Source organism: Acromyrmex echinatior, chromosome 1 (assembly GCF_024713525.1).
Source record: "Acromyrmex echinatior isolate Ae372 chromosome 1, ASM2471352v2, whole genome shotgun sequence".
In the NCBI taxonomy this organism is placed as follows: domain Eukaryota; kingdom Metazoa; phylum Arthropoda; class Insecta; order Hymenoptera; family Formicidae; genus Acromyrmex; species Acromyrmex echinatior.
Window position 1 is genome coordinate 11,210,279 of NC_141852.1, and position 12,416 is coordinate 11,222,694.

Sequence of the window (12,416 nt, forward strand, 5' to 3'; positions counted from 1 at the left end):
ATGATCGATAGAATTAACGACCTGTTAATTCAATTCTGTTGGCTCCACGAATCTTATTCACGAGTAAAGAATTGAATGATGTTCTAAAATAGGCAGAAAAAATTCTACATGAAAAAACTTTAATGTGAAAAAGTTCTAATTAAATTGGCACATTCGACATATTATCGACGTAAAATATATATATGCATGCATTTGACGTTCATACAGCTAACATTTTTCAATTACAATTTTAGTTTTAAAAATTAAGTAAATTGGCAATTAAATTTCATTGATTGAAAAAAAAAACATATTTAAAGGAAATATATTTTTAAGGAAATAGAGCATTTCTATAAACTAAGCGTCTTATTTCATTTACGAGTTGTTTCTTTTTATTCTCCTCAGATTCATCTTTTATGTAGAATAATTCTGCATTTCTAACGAATCTTGCTATTTTTAATCACGCGATTGTTCTAGGATGGTCTTTAGATTTTTTCGTATTTCCAAACTGACACATTCATCACTCATATAAGATAAACAATAATCATGACTTGTTAAAGTTTCGAATCACATTTGTTCCAGGACGGCCGCCAGATTTTCTCGCGTTCGTCATCACGATACTTATGATGCTGCTAATGGCGGCAGGGGTAAAGAAGTCGCTGGTGTTCAACAACGTGCTGAACGCCATCAATCTCGCCGTTTGGGTTTTCGTCATGGCGGCGGGCATGTTTTACGTGGATCCCAACAATTGGTCCGAGCATAGCGGTTTCCTCCCCTATGGCTGGAGCGGGGTAAGTACGACGTATACAACAAATGTACAGAATCTAAATCCCGTTCAACGTAGATTAACTTTAATCTTGGTTTAACTTACTTTTTATTTGTTTCTAGTTCTAAGAATTAAAAAGAAAATAATGAGTTAGTTAAACTGAGATTAAAATTAATCTACATTGGTAGAAATGGATATAAGAGAACTAGTTTTTACAATAGACAGAATTGTTCTAATAGAACAGTTTTGCGTAAGATTAAATAAAACTGAAAAATTTAGAAATAATAAAATGACGTAAAATAAACGTTAAAAGATAATAAGAGGTATTGAACTCCGGGAAGATGTAAATTCGATAAGAGGTCAATTAAAACGTGAGAGTTATATGTTTTACAATTTCCGTTTCAAAACAATACAATATCTCGTTTATTCGATTTACAAATTCCATATAAATAATTCCAAACACAAAGGATTGTTGCAACAATGGTGATTCGTAACGCCGCGGTATTAACGCCAGCAGCCTTTGTCGCACGATTCTCATCACGGATAACGAAAAGAAAAAAGCAATGAGAGGTTGGAGACAGGATGAAAAAGCCCTCTCGGCTGAAGCCCTCTCGGCGTGTCTTTTTCCAGCTACTTTCATAGGTTTGACCCCCTCGCCCTGGCACTCGTGCTCCGTGCCAACGACAGATGGAATCGCATACTGCGGTATTTTGATATTTGTTTAAAGTATTAAGAGAGAACATTCTTTACACAATGAAAAGAAAAAGAGATGTAGCTGACAAAGCTAACTTTTTAAAACATTTTTATTTGCAACGCAGTAAACGTCCGTTTGACGACAGAAAATTACTAATAAAAGTACTAGTTAAATGTATCTGCAGTAGACACGATTCAACTATTGGACAAATGATTAAAATTTTCTTTTAAAAATTAAGACAAGTTATAAGAATTTAAAAGTTTATTTTAAATTGTCATAAATCGTCTTATTAAATTGTTATAAACAATGAATTTTATTTAGAGTCATACACAGAAAAAAAGATTTGTTTGGACTCGAAAGTTCTATTTACATTTGTTTCATTGAAACAAATTTAATTTTAAAAGGAACGTATTTTATTTAATTGGAAAAAAATTTAATTTCAATGCTCAAATAATTTAAATAATCATATTCTTAATTTAAACATCCATTTGGTTGGACTATTTCAATGCATAAAAATTTGTTTAATTAAAAAAAATCTTTTCTCTGTGTATATATATATATATATATATATATATATATATATATGTATATGTATATATATATATGTATATATATATATATATATAAAGCTTAATATTTAAAATTGTTATTTCGTTTAATAATTGGTTCATGTTCATTAACTGTCCACTAACTGGTACATTTATCAATATTTTCAAAATGTTGAAATATATACAATTAAAAGAAAATATTCAAACTTTTTTCGCTCTTTCATATTTTCATCATTCTCTACCGTCAATCTATTGACGGTATTATAACAAAGTTCTGAATATCATAACGCATCATGACAAGGGAAGATCCCGAATTCGCGTGAAATTCCAATCGTTCGAGGCGCAAGGTCGCCGCCACCGAGATCCGGTCAAGGGATTCTCCACCCGCGGCTTACGACAGTTATGCGGGACAATGGCAAACTTGTTGCACCAAGTCGGCTCGACAGATGTAAAGGACAATGATCGCTAGCAGGTAGAACGACGATGGAAAATGTACTTCGTATCGCGCACAGACACAGGAAGAGGCGATGCGACACAACGCGACGCGATGCGACGCGGTGACGGCGATGTCTGCAGCAATCGATAGCGCGAGATAGAGCCCTGGGATATCGGGATACTGTTCGGATGACTGTCGGGAGAAATAGAGAGCGAAGCCCAGTGAAAAACGAGAGTCTACACCGTTTGTTTTCGAATACGTTTGCATGCTGGGTGGTTATCTGCAGAACCATTTCCAGATAGGAGAATCTGACTTGACTTTATGTAATTTAGTGTAAATCGATAATACGATAATTGACCCCTAAATATATTTTCGCGTACCATAAAATGGGATAACTTTGACTCACATTTTAACCCTGTCCAAACAGCACGTTTTTTTAAAATTTGGATTAAATTTATTCGGACTGGACCAAAGTTTTTCTTATTTAATAACATTACTCTCCAAAGAACCACAAAAGTCAACAAAAAATTAAAATGACTTTATTAACGTCAATAAAACAATCAAATTTTGTGAAAAAAAGTTATTATTTCGATTTTTATGACGTTAAAATAAGGTCGTTTTGACTTCTCCTATGATGTGTTCCTTGAATCTTTAAATTATTTGATAGTTACTCTAAAGTTAAGAGTAAAATTCATTATTTAGAGTAAGGTTCCACTCCAAAGAATACAAAGAAATAGATATTATATAATTTTTTATATAATTTCTTTGGAAAAAGAAGTGAAGTATATAAATGATATGTGTACAATAGGAAAAGTCTTCTTTATTTGGTGCAAAAAAAAAGGAATTGTGTTGAAATTGTAAAGAAGAATACAAAGATAAAAATATTAAGTACAATAATGCGTGCTATGGCGGTTCGCGTATATCGCTTATAACTGAAAAATTGCTCGAAGCGTCAAGAATAACATGTGAATCATTAGCGATTGATATGCAAAAGATGCGCGTATCGACGGGGAAGTTACTCTGCTCGGACTATCCCCGTTTCTCCATGCCAAGCATATAATTCGTACGCTCCCCGTGATCTCAAGGGAAATAAATTAAAAACCTGTCCGAACCAGGTTGCCTGTAAAAACAGATCCGACAATCCCGGCGTTTCGTCCCGAGCAGATCTCTTTTTCACTCCCTCGTTTTTATTTTCCTCTTTTGTTCTCCGCCTCTGGCGTTTATATCGCGCTACTTTGTTGAAGAAAATTCGACGTGTTTCGCGATAGCAGCTCCGCGCGCATTTGCTGCACAACATTAGATATTTAAATTCTCTTTAATACAATTTTTCATTTTATTATGGGACGAGATGATAAGTAACTCACCAAGTTTAAGTAATGCTTCTTCGCATCTCTTCGCTCTTTACTTTTTTAGAGATTTGATTTTTTATTTATGTTAAAAATGTATTCTTATTGTCTCTTTCTCTCTAAGATTTTTATAAATAATATTTATTTATTTTTTAAACACGACTATCTATATTTCTCTTAAAATAATAAATTCCTTGTATTTTCTATCATTATATATCTTTTACATTAATTTATTTCAATTGCTTCAACGTTATTAGTCTAAGTTCTTTACAGGTTTTAAAATGTTAATAGCATGAAATCAATGATATAATTAAATTTGAGGGGATTATTATTTCAGATATTGTGTTGAAAGTTCGAAAGTAATCAGCGCACAGTCATATTTCTGAGATAAATTCATTAAAAAAGCAAATTAATTATATGTATGTATTCTAACATCTAACTAATTTGACTGTAATTAGTTTAACGTTTCTCCTATTTAGTTGATGTATTTATATAAATGGTCCTGTTTCTAGTTTTATTATTGTAGTATAGTCTGCTCTCTACTGATATGCTACTGAAATGTTACATATCCATTTTGTGCGATAACATAAAAGTTTTCCTGCTGATAACGATTTATCCATTTTATTAATTTTATCCACTTTTGTGACTGTCTGTAGTCGACGTTATACGATCCGAGAGAACGTCCGCGATGATACGTGATACTGTAATACGACAACGTATATATTGTATGCATTCGTATACGATATCGACCATTTTTGTGCGTCTCGAGTGGCGAACAAACCGCACCAGCTTGTCATTATTTCGTGCACTGTGCAAAACGTCAAGCTCTTTTTTTCCAGCTTCATCCTGCTTCGTCAACGATCGCCATATGACACGATGTCACACTCGAATTAAAATGAATGGTGACTGAGCAGTCGACGGGACCAGAAATTCATTTGTTTTATGGAATGGCTTCGTGTACCGTTTTATTGCCCATATTATGCGTCGCATCTGTGGGAATCGTAATTAATGACGTTTCCGTCAATTTAGGATATCAAGAAAAGTGATAGTGTTCTAATGAGGAAATGTGAGGCTCACGTACGTGAAACAATGCAATCCGAATACCCGCGCGCCGGGTCCGAATTTCCGATGATTTACGTAGAATAACATCGGTGCGGTGTAGTGCAGAGAGAGTTGTTCGATAAATTTATCCGAATCAATACGTTTAATTCGGTTTATACCCACGTCTCTGTATAAATATTTAACATATACAACGACCCAATTATTCAATGGCCTTATCTGATTTCAGTGAATTTTTTAATACCTTTTACATACCTTGCGCTTGCTTTCGTTTTTCCACTGATATTGTTACTGCATCTATTACTGGTTTTAATTCGACGAGAGAATTATTTACGTCCATTCACTTGGAATGAGTCTTTCCCGTATCGATAGTTTACGATATCGGCGCGCTGGCACGTGCCGGAGCCGGTACCTTTGACTTTTACAGATCGCGATGCCTACGTGTCACACAGTTCGCAGAGCATCCTGTTCACGACAGGCCAGGCTGACTTGCCGCAACCGTTTAATCTCGCGACGACGGATCGACCTTACTACCGTGATCGTACTACCGGCGATGTGGTCGCTGAAACGTCGCTAAAATTAATGACTCGCAATTCTTTGCGAGATAGCGCGTGTCTTTCTTCACAAAGGACACACGTACTGCTTTAATGAAATGTAAAAAATATAATATATGAGAAAATATAAAAAGAATAAATTAGAAAAGACAAAAGGAGTATTTTTAAAAACGTTAATTGTGCACTTGTTTGGTCTCTCTTCTCTTACAGAAATTTGATACTGATCATTATTTATTACTAAAAGATACTAATTAATTACTTATTTAATATTGTTTTTTCAGTAGTAAATATTAATTTTAATTTTTAATACTCCAAATATAAGTAATTAATTACTGTCTTTCAGTAAATTAGCCAGTATTAGATTTTTGTAAGGATCGTTAATTTAACAAATCTTTATCTTATTTATCTTACAGAAAGTTATTGTTGTTAAACTAATATGTGAGATAGAAGAGAAATTTATATATTGCCTCAAAGAGAGAGTACAGATGATTTTTTTATAGCGAGTACATATATGCTGACGAATAAATCAGAAATCATTCCAGTCATAACGTAATTTTAAATTTCCTTCTGTTAAATTACGCGTGAACTCCGTCCATAACTCTATCCCATCTGCGACAATTTATCTTCCGGTCTGCCAAATATTAGCACAAGATCGAAGAGGAAAGCGCGGAGATGGAAAGGGATTCGGTCGCCGCTTCGCAAGTTAGAACAAAGAAGAAAGACCCTTTTAGAGGTGTTCCGCAGAGCGGTGTTGGGTTTCACGAAGATGTAGGCATAGTCTGTGGTCTGGTACAAGCGAGAGCGACTCCGGTTTCTTTACGATCTTGCTCGTAAACTCTTGCCACTTGCCATTACATCCGATCCGGGGCGTCACGTACATTCTCAATTTGAATTCCACCTAGGAACGTGGCATAATTTCGTCGATGGACTATAACCAAAGTTAGGACCTATATATGAAAAGACATATCGCAAGTATATGAAAAGATAAAAAAAATCCTCTTGAGGGTGCACCACGTCTACATGATGATAATTCCGCAACGAACGCGGGAGAGATTCCAAGTTCCTTTGACATATGATGTTCCGGTTGGTGGGCGTTACATATTTTCTGCGGATAAAACGCGCGTCCTCGCAATTTTTATAAATATCTACTGATACGGGAAAATGCAATGCACCGCAAATGGATACTTAATTCTTAATACATAAAATAATTATACATAATATACTTAATATACATAACATAAGATATATTACTATATGATACACATATAGAAAAATGTCATTCTATTACTAAGAAAAGTGATTACTTTCTTTCTTTTAAATAAAAGTTATCTTTAACAAAGAATATTTTCTTGATAATAATTTTAAAGTATACTTATTATAAATTTTAGAAAAACTCATTATTATTCAAAACAAAAATTTATTTTTTTTTAAAGAATATTATAATATCGATCGAAGAGGCAGCTTGATATATTATTAATAAGTAAATCGAGAATTTGTTTTAATTAATTTAATAATCTTAATTGAAGTAAATCCATTAGTATTTAGAATTATATTTTGAATAACTTGATGCTTGTGATGAACTTATGGTAGATTTGTAGAAACATAAATTTTTGAAATATTTGAAACAAGTAATTATTATTGTACACAGTATGTATTTTTCTGTGTATATGTAAATAAATCAGTCATCACGCATTATATGTATATACAATGTAATAATTTAATATCGCCGGATTAGAGATGAAAAATTGTCGAATGGGACCAAAGATGTAAAGATTATACATAAGCATTTCATAATTTTTCAAAAAGTATCAAAATAATTGAGTCAATAATTTTACTTGTAATTCAGAAATTTCTTTCCAATGCATCTTGATTGTATAATATTAATCCTTAATACACGCGATGTTTTTGTGTCTTGAGTTAATTTTAGCCACTTTTACAAGTATATAAAAATTATTAAGTAATTTTTATATTAAAGTATATAAGAATTATTAAATAATTTTTATATATATTTTGACATCTTTAGAAAATATTTTTAGTTATATATTTATAAAAAATTTTATATAAATGTTATGATTAATTATAGTCAACAAAATGAGAAAAATTCACTTTTTCATATAAAAATTTTAAACCAAAATGTTTAAAGCAAAAATGTTTCAATATCTTAAAGTTGATATTTCAAATTACAAAAGAAAAAAATAATTCTAGTGTCAACTGACCAAAAAATTTAGTTATTGAATAATTTGAAGTTGATCTTTTTTATAATGCATAAATGGATATAAATTGAATGTTTATTGTATTTACATTTTAAATAATGCATTTTTATAATTGATATTGCGTTACAAAAAGTTACAATTAATTAGAAAAAAACATTTTTGAATTGATTTGAATATTTTTGAATTTTATATTTTTTAAATATTATTTATAATATTCAATATAAATAATTTCATTTTCAATTTTTTTTCGTGAAATCTTTGCAATGTAAACGAGAATTAATTAAAAATAAAAAAATAAAAATTTGTTAGTTGCAAAAAGAATTATATTCTACACACAATGGATCTTTCATATCCTAAAATGAATTTCCAAAACATCCTCGTCGGAAGACACGCAGAAATACGGGGGTAATTCAGAAAACTTGTTTTTAGATGTCAAAGTTTTTTTTTAACAAAAGAATACAGACTATAGAAAGAATATAGACTATCATTTATTCCTATTAGGTATTTCTTAAGCATTTCTAGTATTTTAAGAAAAAAAAAGACTGAAGATATGAATATGACCCAATCATATATGTATTAAAGGTTATTTCTTTGCAAAAATCAAGTAAAAATGTCCACAATTTTTTATATCAATCTTTCTGTTCTATTTCTAGAACATTTAGCAATTTTTTTCATTTCCACCTTCGTTGCTCATTTCTCGTTCAGGATACGCTTTATTGTTTACGGTAGTTCTACCGATCTTTGAGCGCCCCATTTGCGGGCGCAATTCCCGTCGAAACCGGAGAATAAATCAATCAGACGAAATGTAATACGAGGATGCGCCGGTGTGCTTGCTCTCTCTGAAGATTTATTCCTTTCCTTCCGGTGCAATATACATTTCCAACCGCATTTCTACATTGCGATATTTTCAAGAAAAATGTGAAGTTTCTCTGAAATTATTCATTCTTATTTGTCCACGAATATTCTGTGTTTTACATAGAATAATAGCCGTAATTTCAACAAAAGCATACTAGTAAAAGCAGTTTGTTGGAATGATCTTTCACTCGTTCAGAATTACGTTAGGTTTTTCAGTTTTCGAAGAGTAGAATATATAGGATGGAATTTCGTTGTAATGCACAGAGAATTTAATTCAAATGCTTCTTCTTTTCGACGAGAGATCTGTTCTAAATAGTTTATGTCCGTTGAAATTGCGGGGTCGAGATAAGGACGATAGTGTGGTCGACAAGAAGAATGAGATTGCTGGTCTTAACGCATAACGAGGTGCTCCGTTACAACATTTTTTAATTTACTTACTTATGGTGATTCAACATTCAGTGGAGCGTAATTTACTTTGAGAAGGTACTAATTTCTCGACAATGGACGACTATAAATTACTGTTTCCCCTTCTATCTGAAATCTACTCTCCTTTGCAACTGACATGAGAAATATATCGCATAATTCTTGGAGAGTACAGAGATTAGGCTTCAGTGCACAGAAAGGATGGTTTTGCTGTACCTAAAAATTCAGCTAGAACAGATTTGAAAACAATTTTATTGGATCATCAAAATGATTATGTAGGACACTCAAACTGGTTGCTAAAATGTCAAAACCTTTTGTAGCTTACTTATCATGCTTTAGTCATTTCTATGTAATTATTTTGGTTCAACATAATTATTATCAGATTTATATCAGATATCTAGCTAAATTTTAACAAAATTATTTTTTCCGTGTGCGTAACTGAAATTAAGATGATAATGTTTTTTTATCTCTATATTACACGCGCATCATGATATTCATAATGTTTATAATATTCGAAATATTAAAACACGCTTTGTTTGTTTTTTCGCACTAAAAGAAAAGTATTTGATATTTGTAACTACAATTGCATGGTAAAATAATTATGGTTAGATGCTCCATTTTTGTAATTATTTTTACTATAATTAGTAATAATAATTACATATATTTTCTCAATCATAAAAAAATTCTATTGTAAACTGTAATAATTTCAAACATTAATATAATAAAAATTATTTATATCAAGATATAAATAACAAATAAATTAAACATTTTTATTCAATAAATGCAATCGCAATTATAGTGAATATAATTATTTTCTTAAATTCACTTGCTATTTATATGGTAATAACAATCGAAAGAGATTTGTTAAGAGAATATTGAAGATTTTCAAACAGTGTATGTGATTATTATTAATGTAACTCCAAATGACATGGCCAATGCACACCAATATTAGCAAATATTATACAAACGCACATGCATGCATAATTATCACATGAATGAAGACCAATATTTAGCGAATGGAACAATTGACTATGTTTGTATGGTTAAAACAACTACAAATGTATGACTATTATTATTAACATCCTGTTTTATGAGCTCGCTTCTGGCGATTTTTTTATTATTAAAATTTATGTTGCAGTTTTCAATAACGAGCAGGTTATTATTTCTTCTGCTCATAAATATATAGTTATCCCAAAAAAAAATGACTAAATTATAGTTACATTATGATAATTGCAACAATTTTTATCTCTCAATGCGAACGTTCTTCTCCTTTTTTTTTATTCTTTATAACGTGTGGATGAAACGAATTATTCTCCAGCGTAAAGCAATATTTAGAGATAGTCAAGCTCTGCGCGATAAAGGATATAGGGATAACGTGTGCAAGAGCCAACAGGGTCAGCCGTCTCGCTGAAAGATTCACGACTTTCCTTAGGAGCCTTTTCTCGTGTTCTCCTTCAATGTTCTACGTTTTACTGTTCGTACATCATCTCATAAAATCTCATCGTTTCATTCCTTATCCTTTATGAAAGTGAAACATTTTCTTCTCAAATAATTAATTCGAAACGCGACTCTGAATCGCAGAGTAGTTTTCAGAGTAGAGACAGTAGTTTTCAGAAATTCGAACGAACATCGCGTGAGCGTAATTTTGTTCGTAGCTTCTTTATTTCCATCAACACGAAGATCTACGTCTTTCAATACTCGGCATCGCTCGGGATGCCTTTACAGCAAAGTTACGCGGTGCGCAGTCTTACGTATTACCGCGAGCAATTTAAAAACTCCAGTTCTTCTTTCCTATGCCTTCCTCATGCCTTCTTGGAAGTAGAACGTTTTTGAGCCCAAGTAATTAACTTTGAAACACAAGTTTTGTCAAAGAACAACGGCGACATCGGTTTCCAAAAGTTTGAAAAAAAAATCTGTATGTAACGTCTCGTCCGTGTTCATCCTCGTTTTAATTTCTTTGTTTCCGCAAGAAATTCGCGTACCGATAATATGCCTTTTAAGGCAAACGTTCGTGTTACCGCAGCCCCGGTTGCGATGCAATTTCTTTGTTTTCAACTAATGGAATTTCGGGGCTGAAACTTTGGGATTTCATATTGCTGAAGTATTATATTTGAACAGTGTATTTGCGATGAATCGGGTGGGCCGACCGACCTTTAATCGCGGTTTAACTGCGCTTTTGTGCAACACGTTCGCACGTGGGCGCAACGACGAAAATGTAGAGAATGTAGCGAAACCGGGGGTGTACCGATTACATAACGCCCACCTCTCGCTGGTTCACAAAATTTGATGTCAACTTTACTCCTTCGCATAATCTCTCTTGCCCGATTTCCCATGCTACTTATGAAAATGTAAATTTTAGCATTTTCATCTGATAATCTTTCTCCTTGTATTTTTCCCGCTCCCATTTTATCTTTTTATTTCCTTTCAGATAATTAAATCGACCTATAACGAGGGAGTAACGATATTTGAATAATCAAAAATTTTTTTAAACGCCTCATTAAGAAAATACATTAATATGTGATTGTATATTGTATAAAAATTTCTTTTTGATTGAAACACTAGATATTAAGGAATATAAGGTACAAGCAAATGTATACCTATATCTTTAATAAAAGAATTGTAAGCAATGAAAAAAGAATGGGAAAAGCATTGGAAAAATAGCTGGGTATGCCATGAAAAAGCATTTAAAAATTAAAGAGATGCTGGAATCATTTATATCACCGACAAAAGCATTTTTCGATTTTTTTTTTTCATTTTACTTGTGAAAATTATTTCCTAAAACAAAAGAAAATACGCCAAATGTAAAAAGATACAAAACTACATATGGAGAACCACAAAAAGTTGTTGAATTATACATATATAGTTTCTTTTTATCACGTAGGTTATTCTTCTTCGCACAATATAAGTGATTCCAAATAAAAAAATAAAGTATCTGCCTATACGTAAATAATATATAAAGGTATTATAAGCGCTCGAGTTTATAACTTTGAAGCTTAAAAGAAAGAAAAATATGATCTGAGTGTATTAAACGTACATGTATCTTGCATACGTACACATAGATCATATTTTTCAGTTTATTTCTTTTATAAACGCTTCAGTACTTATAAAGATCCTATAATATTCTTAAATCAATTATTTAAATGTGAATAGATATTTTTAGTTTAATTATATATTTAAAATTTGATTGTAAAAGTTTGATTGTGTATTTAAAAGGTAACTGAATAAAATAAGATAAATTAAAAGTACATTATAAATCTATTTAAGTTGTGCAATTTTTTTAATTTTTTGCTGTAAAAAATTGAAAAAAATTGAAACTGATGATTAGATTTAAAAGAGAAAATGTTTGAACATAAAAAAATAGACATAAAATAGATAATTCCGTTAGAGTTTGACTATTACCTCAGTATCTCCTTAGTAGTAGCGTGCGATTGCAATATTCTGCGGATCTTTTTATTTATTTTCTGAAGCAAATGCACGACTGAACCAAAACGTGAATGAATAAGTAATTTCTTCTGTGTGACCAACTGTACGCCGATTATTTAAGCA

At 31.7% G+C, this 12,416-nt stretch overlaps 1 protein-coding gene across 1 annotated transcript in view; it reads left to right on the plus strand.

Moving 5' to 3' along the window:
• Window positions 1-12,416, plus strand: part of LOC105146024 (solute carrier family 7 member 14) — a 96,439-nt gene that overhangs the window by 70,432 nt on the left and 13,591 nt on the right. The window contains exon 5 of the mRNA XM_011056039.2: window positions 559-767. Coding sequence (XP_011054341.1) covers window positions 559-767 — 209 coding nt within the window. The remainder of the gene's footprint in view (window positions 1-558; window positions 768-12,416) is intronic.